The sequence below is a fragment of the Phyllobates terribilis genome, unplaced genomic scaffold (assembly GCF_046119375.1).
Source record: "Phyllobates terribilis strain yellow unplaced genomic scaffold, ASM4611937v1 Scaffold_3__8_contigs__length_932513732, whole genome shotgun sequence".
NCBI classification, from domain to species: Eukaryota; Metazoa; Chordata; class Amphibia; order Anura; family Dendrobatidae; genus Phyllobates; species Phyllobates terribilis.
Genome location: NW_027362763.1, coordinates 44600465 through 44615356, shown reverse-complemented (window position 1 = coordinate 44615356; position 14892 = coordinate 44600465). Strand labels below are relative to the sequence as shown.

The 14892-nt window shown below is 47.0% G+C and overlaps 1 protein-coding gene across 2 annotated transcripts in view; it reads left to right on the top strand.

Moving 5' to 3' along the window:
* The window catches only part of LOC141258753 (L-gulonolactone oxidase-like), a 421305-nt gene that overhangs the window by 295231 nt on the left and 111182 nt on the right, over positions 1-14892 (top strand). For both annotated transcript variants that reach the window (XM_073673834.1, XM_073673835.1), the window contains exon 8: positions 215-291. In XM_073673834.1, the coding sequence (XP_073529935.1) occupies positions 215-291 (77 nt within the window). The remainder of the gene's footprint in view (positions 1-214; positions 292-14892) is intronic.

The window sequence follows — 14892 nt, the reverse complement described above, 5'->3', positions numbered from 1 at the left end:
AGCGATGTAATGTTTCTACCTCCATGCAGCTTTGGCTGTAACTAGAGTATAAGTCATATGCAAGTACTAAAAATCCTGAAAACACTAGAAGAAAAAGTAAATGGAAGTGATTTTTAATTCTGCAGTGTGGAGATACAATGTATTGTTCTGCATGGACTGTATAACATGTGGAGTCCACATCGGTCTTATAATTTGTGATTTTTTTTCTCTGCAGCCTCCGTCCTCCAAGGCCAACTGGTTTTGGGATTGTTTTGTGGGATATTACGTGTTGGAGTTCCTTCTCTGGATGAGGTAGGGCACAGGATGCGCTCGTGTGGCTGTAGGGCGTTGTACCGTGACAATTATTATATGGACAAAAATCCATGAGACATCTCCGAAGAGAGGACATATCACTCTCGCATCGAACATATGGGATTAATTGTGGCTGGGAAAAGAAAAACGAATTAAAACATAAGAAGTAGAGAGAGAGAGAGCTGACTCTTCAATTGAAGTAGGAACCTCCTGCAGTGGTCAGGTAATTACAGCTAAGAAATGCTTTGAGAAGAAGACACCAAGTCTGAGATTTGTTTTATCAGAGGTGAGGAATTACGCTTCTCAAGCATAAGCTTTCTCTGATCAAAATAATCTTTCTAAGGCCGACAGAATCCATACAACTTAATAACGCTCCAATGGATGATGCTCTCCTGGTCATATTTCTTCTCTATGTAAAGATAAAATCACTATGAGAAACATAACGACTATATCTATCACCTGGAACCTCCAGGAGCGAAGATATCCTGTAAGTTGGGGATCTCCTGGAATTGTGAAAGACCTAGCACATCCCACAATCAGTCCCCACATCAGCTCACCAAGGGGAGGTATGTGGGTGTAGCATTGCTCCAATAAAAATGAAAGTTTCGGTCTCTGTCGTTGTTAATTCTGGAAGACATAAGTTCGCTGTGGTTCTGTCCATTTTCCTAGTCAGAGTGTTTCCCTCCGCTAAGCTCTGAGCCATTTCCGTGACACAGGTTTAGTAATTATCTTTCGTTATTCCTTTTTATTACATGTAATTGTATACACCACATGGTTTTGTTCCCATTTTGTATCATCTTATATATTTTTTATGAATACTGCCTATTTTTCCTGATTGGAGGATATAAAATGTAATAGCTCTGTTCCTCTTGCTCTGTAAACCGCACCCCTGAAGCCATACGCTAACTGCAACGGGCGTCCAATTGGCCGGCTTAAACGATGGCGGTGGCAACTATTAGTGGTTCCTTTTTTGTGTTATTGTGGAGTTGACAGTGACAGTACCGGGGTATATACAGTGCCTACAAGTAGTATTCAACCCCCTGCAGATTTAGCTGGTTTGATAAGATGCAAATAAGTTAGAGCCTTCAAACTGCAAACGAGAGTAGGTTTTATGAACAGAAGCATAAATCTTACAAACCAAAAAGTTATGTTGCTCAGTTGAATTTTATTAAATTTTAAACATAAAAGTGTGGGTCAATTATTATACAACCCCTATGTTTAATATTTTGTGGAATAACCCTTGTTTGCAATTACAGCTAATAATCGTCTTTTATAAGACCTGATCAGGCCGGCACAGGTCTGTGGAGTTATCTTGGCCCACTCCTCCATGCAGATCTTCTCCAAGTTATCTAGGTTCTTTGGGTGTCTCATGTGGACTTTATTCTTGAGCTCCTTCCACAAGTTTTCAATTGGGTTAAGGTCAGGAGACTGACTAGGCCACTCCAACACCTTGACTTTTTCCCTCTTGAACCATGCCTTGGTTTTCTTGGCTGTGTGCTTTGGGTCGTTGTCTTGTTGGAAGATGAAATTACGACCCATCTTAAGATCCTTGATGGAGGAGCGGAGGTTCTTGGCCAAAATCTCCAGGTAGGCCGTGCTATCCATCTTCCCATGGATGCGGACCAGATGGCCAGGCCCCTTGGCTGAGAAACAGCCCCACAGCATGATGCTGCCACCACCATGCTTGACTGTAGGGATGGTATTCTTGGGGTCGTATGCAGTGCCATCCAGTCTCCAAACGTCACGTGTGTGGTTGGCACCAAAGATCTCGATCTTGGTCTCATCAGACCATAGAACCTCGAACCAGTCTGTCTCAGAGTCCTCCAAGTGATCATGAGCAAACTGTAGACGAGCCTTGACATGACGCTTTGAAAGTAAAGGTACCTTACGGGCTCGTCTGGAACGGAGACCATTGCGGTGGAGTACGTTACTTATGGTATTGACTGAAACCAATGTCCCCACTGCCATGAGATCTTCCCGGAGCTCCTTCCTTGTTGTCCTTGGGTTAGCCTTGACTCTTCGGACAAGCCTGGCCTTGGCACGGGAGGACACTTTCAAAGGCTGTCCAGGCCGTGGAAGGCTAACAGTAGTTCCATAAGCCTTCCACTTACGGATGATGCTCCCAACAGTGGAGACAGGTAGGCCCAACTCCTTGGAAAGGGTTTTGTACCCCTTGCCAGCCTTGTGACCCTCCACGATCTTGTCTCTGATGGCCTTGGAATGCTCCTTTGTCTTTCCCATGTTGACCATGTCTGAGTGCTGTTCACAAGTTTGGGGAGGGTCTTAAATAGTCAGAAAAGGCTGGCAAAAGAGATCTTTAATCCACACATGTGAAGCTCATTATTCTTGGTGCCTGAACTACTTCTTAATACTTTAGGGGGACCAAACAGAATTCTTGTGGTTTGAGGGGTTGAATAATAAATGACAATCTGAATTAACTTTTCACTTTTTAAAAAAAAAACAAAAAAAAAAGCAAAAACAATATTTGCTGCAGTGCATTTCCCACTTCCAGGCTGATCTACAGTACAAATGTCACAATGCCAAGTTAATTCCGCATGTGTCAACCAGCTAAATCTGCAGGGGGTTGAATACTACTTGTAGTCTCTGTATATATATGTGCCATGTGTTGGAATCAGAAGTGTATATACCATTCACTCACTGTGAGTTCCCCAATAACCGGCCTAGTAATGGAAAGCAGCCGCCATCCATGACATCCTTAGTGTTCCCATCCATATATCATTCACAGTGCCCCAATAACATGACATCCACAGTTCCCCCTACATATACCAGCCACAGTACCCCAATAACTATAATATGCACAGTACCCCCTACATATACCATCCACAGTACCCCAAAAACTATAATATGCACAGTTCCCCCTACATATACCAGCCACAGTGCCCAAATAATATGACATCCACAGTACCCCCTACATATACCAGCCACAGTACCCCAATAACTATAATATGCACAGTACCCCCTACATATACCAGCCACAGTACCCCAATAACTACAATATGCACAGTACCCCCTACATATACCAGCCACAGTACCCCAATAACTATAATATGCACAGTACCCCCTACATATACCAGCCACAGTACCCCAATAACTATAATATGCACAGTACCCCTACATATACCAGCCACAGTACCCCAATAACTATAATATGCACAGTACTCCCTACATATACCAGCCACAGTGCCCCAATAACTATAATATGCACAGTACCCCCTACATATACCAACCACAGTACCCCAATAACTATAATATGCACAGTACCTCCTACATATACCATCCACAGTACCCCAATAGCTATAATATGCACAGTGCCCCCATACATATACCAGCTACAGTGCCCCAATAACTATAATATGCACAGTACCTCCTACATATGCCAGCCACAGTACCCCAATAACATGGCATCCACAGTGCCCCCATACATATACCAGCCACAGTACCCCAATAACATGACATCCACAGTGCCCCCTAAATATACCAACCACAGTGCCCCAATATCATGACATCCACAGTGCCCCCATACATATACCAGCCACAGTGCCCCAATAACTATAATATGCACAGTGCCCCCATACATATACCAGCCACAGCGCCCCAATACCTATAATATGGACAGTACCTCCTACATATACCAGCCACAGTACCCAAATAACATGGCATCCACAGTGCCCCCATACATATACCAGCCACAGTACCCCAATAACATGACATCCACAGTGCCCCCATACATATACCAGCCACAGTACCCCAATAATATGACATCCACAGTGCCCCCATACATATTCCAGCCACAGTGCCCCAATAACTATAATATGCACAGTACCCCCTACATATGCCAGCCACAAAGCCCCAATAACTATAATATGCACAGTACCCCCTACATATACCAGCCACAGAGCCCCAATAACTATAATATGCACAGTGCCCCCATACATATACCAGCCACTTTACCCCAATAATATGACATCCACAGTGCCCCCATACATATTCCAGCCACAGTGCCCCAATAACTATAATATGCACAGTACCCCCTACATATACCAGCCACAGTACCCCAATAACTATAATATGCACAGTACCTCCTACATATACCAGCCACAGTGCCCCAATAACTATAATATGCACAGTACCCCCTACATATACCAGCCACAGTACCCCAATAACTATAATATGCACAGTACCTCCTACATATTCCAGCCACAGTGCCCCAATAACTATAATATGCACAGTACCCCCTACATATACCAGCCACAGTACCCCAATAACTATAATATGCACAGTACCTCCTACATATACCAGCCACAGTGCCCCAATAACTATAATATGCACAGTACCCCCTACATATACCAGCCACAGTACCCCAATAACTATAATATGCACAGTACCTCCTACATATACCAGCCACAGTACCCCAATAACTATAATATGCACAGTACCTCCTACATATACCAGCCACAGTGCCCCAATAACTATAATATGCACAGTACCTCCTACATATACCAGCCACAGAGCCCCAATAAGTATAATATGCACAGTACCCCCTACATATACCAGCCACAGTACCCCAATAACTATAATATGCACAGTACCTCCTACATATACCATCCACAGTACCCCAATAGCTATAATATGCACAGTGCCCCCTACATATACCAGCCACAGTACCCCAATAACTATAATATGCACAGTACCTCTTACATATGCCAGCCACAGTACCCCAATAACATGGCATCCACAGTGCCCCCATACATATACCAGCCACAGTACCCCAATAATATGACATCCACAGTGCCCCCTAAATATACCAGCCACAGTGCCCCAATATCATGACATCCACAGTGCCCCCATACATATACCAGCCACAGTGCCCCAATAACTATAATATGCACAGTGCCCCCATACATATACCAGCCACAGTGCCCCAATAACTATAATATGCACAGTACCTCCTACATATACCAGCCACAGTACCCCAATAACATGACATCCACAGAGCCCCTATACATATTCCAGCCACAGTACCCCAATAATATGACATCCTCAGTGCCCCCATACATATTCCAGCCACAGTGCCCCAATATCATGACATCCACAGTGCCCCCATACATATTCCAGCCACAGTGCCCCAATAACTATAATATGCACAGTACCCCCTACATATACCAGCCACAGAGCCACAATAACTATAATATGCACAGTGCCCCCATACATATACCAGCCACAGTACCCCAATAATATGACATCCACAGTGCCCCCATACATATTCCAGCCACAGTGCCCCAATAACTATAATATGCACAGTACCCCCTACATATACCAGCCACAGTACCCCAATAACTATAATATGCACAGTACCTCCTACATATACCAGCCACAGAGCCCCAATAACTATAATGTGCACAGTACCTCCTACATATACCAGCCACAGTACCCCAATAATATGACATCCACAGTGCCCCCATACATATTCCAGCCACAGAGCCCCAATAACTATAATATGCACAGTGCCCTCATACATATTCCAGCCACAGTGCCCCAATAACTATAATATGCACAGTACCTCCTACATATACCAGCCACAGTGCCCCAATAACTATAATATGCACAGTGCCCCCTACATATACCAGCCACAGTACCCCAATAACTATAATATGCACAGTGCCCCCTACATATACCAGCCACAGAGCCCCAATAACTATAATATGCACAGTACCTCCTACATATACCAGCCACAGTGCCCCAATAACTATAATATGCACAGTACCTCCTACATATACCAGCCACAGTACCCCAATAATATGACATCCACAGTGCCCCCATACATATTCCAGCCACAGTGCCCCAATAACTATAATATGCACAGTACCTCCTACATATACCAGCCACAGTGCCCCAATAACTATAATATGCACAGTACCCCCTACATATACCAGCCACAGTGCCCCAATAACTATAATATGCACAGTGCCCCCTACATATACCATCCACAGTACCCCAATAACTATAATATGCACAGTACCCCCTACATATACCAGCCACAGTACCCCAATAACTATAATATGCACAGTACCTCCTACATATACCAGCCACAGAGCCCCAATAACTATAATATGCACAGTACCTCCTACATATACCAGCCACAGTACCCCAATAATATGACATCCACAGTGCCCCCATACATATTCCAGCCACAGAGCCCCAATAACTATAATATGCACAGTGCCCCCATACATATTCCAGCCACAGTGCCCCAATAACTATAATATGCACAGTACCTCCTACATATACCAGCCACAGTACCCCAATAACTATAATATGCACAGTGCCCCCTACATATACCAGCCACAGAGCCCCAATAACTATAATATGCACAGTACCTCCTACATATACCAGCCACAGTGCCCCAATAACTATAATATGCACAGTACCCCCTACATATACCAGCCACAGTACCCCAATAACTATAATATGCACAGTACCTCCTACATATACCATCCACAGTACCCCAATAACTATAATATGCACAGTACCCCCTACATATACCAGCCACAGTACCCCAATAACTATAATATGCACAGTACCTCCTACATATACCAGCCACAGAGCCCCAATAACTATAATATGCACAGTACCTCCTACATATACCAGCCACAGTACCCCAATAATATGACATCCACAGTGCCCCCATACATATTCCAGCCACAGAGCCCCAATAACTATAATATGCACAGTGCCCCCTACATATACCATCCACAGTACCCCAATAACTATAATATGCACAGTACCCCCTACATATACCAGCCACAGTACCCCAATAACTATAATATGCACAGTACCTCCTACATATACCAGCCACAGAGCCCCAATAACTATAATATGCACAGTACCTCCTACATATACCAGCCACAGTACCCCAATAATATGACATCCACAGTGCCCCCATACATATTCCAGCCACAGAGCCCCAATAACTATAATATGCACAGTGCCCCCTACATATACCAGCCACAGTACCCCAATAACTATAATATGCACAGTGCCCCCTACATATACCAGCCACAGAGCCCCAATAACTATAATATGCACAGTACCTCCTACATATACCAGCCACAGTGCACCAATAACTATATTATGCACAGTACCTCCTACATATACCAGCCACAGTACCCCAATAATATGACATCCACAGTGCCCCCATACATATTCCAGCCACAGTGCCCCAATAACTATAATATGCACAGTACCCCCTACATATACCAGCCACAGTGCCCCAATAACTATAATATGCACAGTACCCCCTACATATACCAGCCACAGTACCCCAATAACATGATATCCACAGTGCCCCCATACATATACCAGCCACAGTACCCCAATAACATGATATCCACAATGCCCCCATACATATACCAGCCACAGTACCCCAATAACATGACATCCACAGTGCCCCCATACATATACCAGCCACAGTACCCCAATAACATGACATCCACAGTGCCCCCATACATATACCAGCCACAGTACCCTAATAATATGACATCCACAGTGCCCCCATACATATTCCAGCCACAGTACCCCAATAATATGACATCCGCAGTGCCCCCATACATATTCCAGCCACAGTCCCCGGATAGTCGTCGTGCCCATAACACTTGCCGCCTCGGTGCCGGTAGCTCTGTACTGTAGCTTGTACTGCCCCATAGTATAAGTGCCCCCCATGTTGACAAGCCAGTTGCAATTAACCTCTTCCTGGCTGCAGAGCAAATCAGTTTTTAACCCACAAAGTGCGAGAAATCTAGGACAGTGTCTCTGAATAGCGAAGACATTATTACCAGCACTGAATATACCGCACTTTATTGCAAAGAATCATGGTCCTGCATTGTGTGACCATTCAGGGGCCGGTATATCTATTAGGGGCATTAACCCTTCATAGAGAGCCGGCAGGTGGACTGTCCTGACCGTACAATGGCTGCACTGTATACGAATCCCCATTTTGATAAACCGCCCCTCCCCCACATGAATCCTTTAATGACTTGTCTGCACGATCTCTGCGGTTATTATAGGATATAATGATCCCACTAAAATATTCAGATCTCGTCTTTTGATGATTTTTGAGCTTTTATCTCATCTTTGAACCTAAAGTTTCCCCCAGTGATCAGCGGCTAATGGAGTCACCATTATATGCCGTCAGTAGTTATAAGATCATCCACCAAACCCACCGAGACCCTCCTCCGAATTACTGAGTTCAAGTGTTTCAGCCAAACAGGTGCATACAATCCGGCACAAAGCCATGCGAGCTCCAAAGTATCTGGTAGACAGATAAATAAGTCGGACATTGATTTGAGATACAGATATAAAAGCTAGATCTGAGTTATATATGAGATCGATGATGGATATAATAGAGAGATATGGAATAATAAGAGTCAGATATAAGATATTAGATACATAGACAGGTAGAGATATTAGATAAAAGATCTCATAACTAGGGATGAACAGACACGTGGAAGTTCGGTACTTTATTCCAAAGTTCAGTTCAGGTACCAGAACTGTACCCTAACTTGAACCCGAACCCCATTGAAAACAATGGCGACCCAAATTTTGGGTCTGGGTAAGAAAAAATAATCTCTCTCTCTGCAATGGGCTTCCCCCGGAGCTGTGAACAGTTCAACACACTTCCCCCGACACTCCGAAGATTGCAAAAGACTTCCCCCAACACTCCGAAGATTGCAACAGACTTCCCCTGGCAATCCGAAGATTGCAACGGACTTCCCCTGGCACTCCAAAGATTACAACGGACTTCCCCTGGCACTCCAAAGATTACAACAGACTTCCCCTGGCACTCCGAAGATTACAACGGACTTCCCCTGGCACTCCAAAGATTACAACAGACTTCCCCTGGCACTCCAAAGATTACAACAGACTTCCCCTGGCACTCCGAAGATTACAACGGACTTCCCCCGACACTTCGAAGATTGCAACAGACTTCCCCTGGCACTCCGAAGATTGCAGCGGACTTCCCCCCCAAACTGTGAACATTTCAATGGACTTCCCCCGACTCTCCGAAGATTGCAACGGACTTCCCCCGACACTCCGAAGATTGCAACGGACTACCCCTGGCACTCCGAAGATTGCAACGGACTTCCCCCCCAAACTGTGAACATTTCAATGGACTTCCCCCAGAATTCTGAACATTGCAACAGACTTCCCCCGACACTCCGAAGATTGCAATGGACTTCCCCCGACACTCCGAAGATTGCAACAGACTTCCACCGGCACTCCGAAGATTGCAGCGGACTTTCCCCGGCACTCCGAAGACTGCAACGGACTTCCCCCGGCACTCCGAAGATTGCAACGGACTTCCCCCGGGACTATGAGCCTTGCAACGAACTTCCCCAAGAACTGTAAACATTTCAATGGACTTCCCCCGGAATTCTGAACATTGCAACAGACTTTCCCCGGAATTCTGAACATTGCAACAGACTTTCCCCGGAATTCTGAACATTGCAACGGACTTCCCCCGACACTCCGAAGATTGCAATGGACTTCCCCCGACACTCCGAAGATTGCAACAGACTTCCACCGGCACTCCGAAGATTGCAACGGACTTTCCCCGGCACTCCGAAGATTGCAACGGACTTCCCCCGGCTCTCCGAAGATTTCAACGGACTTCCCCCGGCACTCCGAAGATTGCAACGGACTTCCTCCGGCACTCCGAAGATTGCAACGAACGTCCGTGTTCGGTGTTTAGCACCGGAAACTAACAGTCCCGTAAGAACGCCAAACTTTTAAGTTGGGGTTGTCTCTTCTCTACTCCTAACAAGGTGACACATGGAGATATTAATGTGTGGAGCTGTTGGCAGAGACAGATATGAGGCCGGTGGAGCCAGACGGCGGATTTATCTGAGAGCTTCATCTGTGCGGTGTGTGACTTGATGGGCAATGGATGACTGATCAATCAAAACTGAGCTCCATGGCTCCGGGACATATTTTCCTATGGTGATGAGAGGTCTGTAAATTCACGCTGGACACGTGAGTAGTGATGAGCGAGCATGCTCGCTACTGCTCGGTGCGTGCCCGGGAACTCGGGTCTCCGCCCTGCATGTTTGGCGCTCTTTACAGAGCCAATGAACATGCAGAGATGGCCTGCCATGCACTGTAATGCTGTAGCCATGTTGGTTGTGGGCATTACAGTGATTGGCTGGCCGCACAGCATCATCAGGTCTATATCAGACCTGGCGCCGCCATGCTCGTCACAGTCACTCCGGATCAGGCAGAGTAGGGAGATCTGCTGCTGAGCTAGGGAGAGATTTGGTTGTGTATTAGGTAGTGTAGGGAGAAAAAACGTTCATTACACATATCCATCTTAACAAACAGTCCTTCTGAGGACTAATCCATCTGCAGAGATATCAGGCAGGCAGGGTGTATAGGCAGGCGGTGTATATAGCAGACTGCAGTGCATATAGCACAAGAGGCTCCATTCCAGTTCTGCCTTCTGCTGCTGTTAGATATTTCTATACAAAGGCCCAGGTCTCAGGGGCCAGGAATAATTTTCTTTGGATCTTAATCCTCATTATTTGCTTAAAAAGCAATCCAGAGAACACCATTTTTCTGCGCCGTTTGCTTGTTGGCACTGCAGAATACAGCCAGGTCCTTTCCATATTACAGCGCTAGAAATCCAGCTATGTAAAACTGAGTTTTCTCCGTCAAATGCATTACATATACGTTGTCAGAAAATACTGCCATTTCTGGCCTCCATTAAAAATTTCCTTTAGTGTGTCATTGAAGCAATTCACCGCAGTTTGCTGGTCAAACTACTTACCTACAGGCCAGGTATTTAAAACTGTGTTTTCTCCATCACACGGATCACATATAAGTTCGCTCCAAACTCAGTCATTTGTAGTGAGCGTGGAAGATATTGTCCTCCATTTAAAATGGACAAGGTACGTGGCAAGGGACGGGGAACTGGATGTGATGGTGATGGTGCATGCAGAGGCCAAGGACAAGGCCGTGGGCAAGCCGAAATTGTGCCACAACAAACACCCACATCTTCTCGCCTGACCTTCCTGTCCCAATTTCTAGAGGACCGCAGCACACCACTATTGAACCCAGAGCAGTGTCAAAAGGTTGTTGGTTGGATAGCGGATAATGCTTCCAGTCAGTTTGCCACCACCACCACCCTGTCTTCCTCACGGTCAAGTCTCAGTAGCCGTGAGTCTGGACCGCATATTCCTCACCCTGATCCTCCTTCCTCCCACCATGCCGAGTACCCAGAGACAACTGATCCCACACTTGGACACTCCAAAGAGCTGTTCACTTTTCCATTTATAGATTCGGGCCTCTAGCCCGGTCCACTTAAAGCGGGGCAAGAGGAGATCGTGTGTAGCGATGCCCAAATATTTGAGCAGCCACGGTCACACGAAGGCGACGATGGGAAATTGTCACAAGAGATGGACGATGATGAGACACAATTGTCAGAAAGTCAGGAGGAGGGTGCAGAGGTGGGTGCGGAGGTGGAAGACGAGGTGGTAGATGATATAGTAACTGACCAAACCTGGCAGGAGGACATGCAGAGCGAGGACAGCAGCACACAGGGGGAGGGAGGCAGAGCACCCCAACAGGCAGGAAGAAGCAGTGAGGTGGCCGCAGACAGAAGGCAGGCAACCGTTCCCCGTAACACCAGCACGAAGAAAGTTGCCAGTACAACTGTTAGGTCTTCCCGAGTCTGGTGGTTTTTTAAAGACTCTGCCGATAACCCCAAAAAGGCCATTTGCACCATCTGCCAGGCCAGCATCAGCAGGGGTGGCAAAACGACCAGCCTGACCACCACCAGCATGATCAAGCACATGGCAGCAAAGCACCCGACTTTGTGGGCCGAACCCCAGGGTCCAGGAACAGTGTCTGCGGGTGGCACCATTGCTTCTTCCGCTGTTATGCATGCAAACCAATCCCGTCCATGGTGCATGCGAAGATGTCTCCTGCCCTGCACCTGTCGTTGCACACTCTCAAGCAGCAGCATCAGGAAGCACGTGCATGTCCTTTCCCAGCGCAGCATTCAGTTGTCCTTGGAAAGCAAGCGCAAATATGCAGCCAACGCCCCACAGGCCACACTACTAAATTCTCACATTTCACGACTGCTTGCGCTCGAGATGTTGCCTTTTAGGCTCGTGGAGACGGAAGCATTCCACAACCTGATGGCGGCCATCCCTCGGTATTCGGTCCCCAGCTGCCACTATTTCTCCCGGTGTGCTGTCCCCGCATTACACAAGCACGTGTCCCAAAACATTAGCCGTGCTCTCAACAACACAGTTACCGGTAAAGTCCACCTAACCACGGACACGTGGACAAGTGCTTGTGGGCAGGGACGGTACATCTTGCTGACGGCACACTGGGTTAACATAGTGGAAGCCGGGACCCAGTTAGATCTTGGGACGGAACACGTCCTCCCGACGCCAAGGATTGCGGGCCCTAGGTCAATCAGGGTTGCCCCCACAGTCTACAGCTCCTGCACCTCATCCTCATCAGCCTCCTCCTCCTCTTCAGCTTCCATCTTCGAAATGACAACATCAGGCACAAGCTGGAAGCACTGCAGCACTGCCTCGGCCAAGCGGCAACAGGCTGTGCTGAAGCTAATATGCTTAGGTGAAAAAACGCACAATGCTGAAGAGTTGTGGACAACTCTGAAAGAGCAGGCAGATCTGTGGCTCACACCGCTGAACCTACAGCCAGGCATGGTCGTGTGTGACGATGGCCGGAACCTGGTGGTGGCTCTGAGGCGAGGCGAGATCACACACGTACCATGCCTGGCCCATGTGCTTAACCTCATGGTTCAGCGGTTTCTCAAACCTACCCGGAGCTGCCGGATCTGCTTGTTAAAGTACGCCGCCTGTGTGCCCATTTTAGAAAGTCAGCTACAGCTACCGCCGCCCTTGCCGTGCATCAGCAACGTTTGCAGCTTCCGGCTCACAGACTGGTGTGTGATGTCCCTACGCATTGGAACTCTACACTGCAGATGTTGGGAAGGATTTGTGAGCCAAAGAGGGCAGTTGTTGAGTACCAGCATCAACAAGGCCGTCGGTATACAGTTCAGACTCCACACATAAGACCTCTGGAGTGGACATGGATGTCAGACATATGTACCATCCTCCAAAACTTTGAGAACTCCACCAAGATGGTGAGCGGCGTTGACGTCATAATTAACGTCACCATCCCGCTTCTCTGTCTTCTGAAACGCTCTCTGCTCACTATCAAAGAGGATGCATTGCAGGCGGAGCACAATGAGATGGAGCAAGGAGCCACACAGGGTGATTACACACAGCCCAGCCTCATCTCATCCCAACGTGGATTGGGCGACAATGAGGAAGAGGAGGAGGAAGGAAGGAAGCTAGTTTCATGCACTATAGACAGTACTACCTGCACAGCTGTCATACCGTCTGTTCAGCGTGGATGGCCAGAGGACAGAGAGGAGGAGGAGGAGAGCATGGTCAGTCATCCTCTTGGTGAGGACACAGAAGTCTTGCCTGTTAGTAGTCTGGCACGCATGGCTGAGTTTATGTTACGCTGCCTTTCCCATGACCCTCGTGTTCTCAAAATTTTGGGTCACAGTCATTACTGGTTGGTGACACTTCTAGACCCACGCTACAAGGATAACTTTATATCTCTTATTCCTGAGGCGGACAGGTCTACAAAAATGGGGCTGTACCAGAAGGCCCTTGTTGCGGAACTATTAAAGAAATTCCCATCTGAAAACGCTGGTGGCAGAGGTTACACTTCGTTGGACAACCAAGGAGTACAGGCGAGAGAGACACAACTTCAATCCAGCAGAGGCAGGGGAACACTGTCAAAGTTCTGGGAGAGTTTTCTCAGACCCTCCCATCGCACAGGCCCTGAGGCGCGGGGTACTCTCACAAGGAGTGCAAAGTTTGGGAAGATGCTGAGGGAGTACCTTGCAGACCGTACCAACGTCCTCCGTGATTCCGCTGTGCCTTATAAATATTGGGTATCCAAGCTGGATGCGTGGAATGAACTGGCTCTCTATGCCTTGGAGGTCCTGGCCTGCCCTGCCGCCAACGTTTTATCAGAGCGGGTTTTTAGTGCCGCTGGTGGAATTATAACTGATAAGCGCATCTGCCTGTCAACTGAAAATGCTGACAGGCTGACTCTTATAAAAATGAACAAGGGCTGGATTGGGCCAGACTTCTCAACACCACCGAATGATAGCAGTGTAACATAAACTCCAATCCACTGTCTTTTCTTGGGAGGTGTATTCCCATGCACCTTTTCACACCCACACATGGGTATACGCTTCCTGATTTTGGCTATTTGCTCTTGTCCTCCTCCTTCCCCTTATCCTCCACCACCATATCACCAGGGTGACCGTGGTCCGTGATGCAACACCCACATAATTTTTTAAAGGGTGTTTCTGATGCCCGTAAAAAAAATTTTTTATACAGTATGTTCATGTATACCCCCCAGGGGTAAATGTTTGTCAGCCCATACACTTAGTGCATGGGCATTACAAGTATAGGAGGCCCGCTCCTTTCTAATGGGAACATTTTTTTATGAGGCCCTCCTCCATGTCTC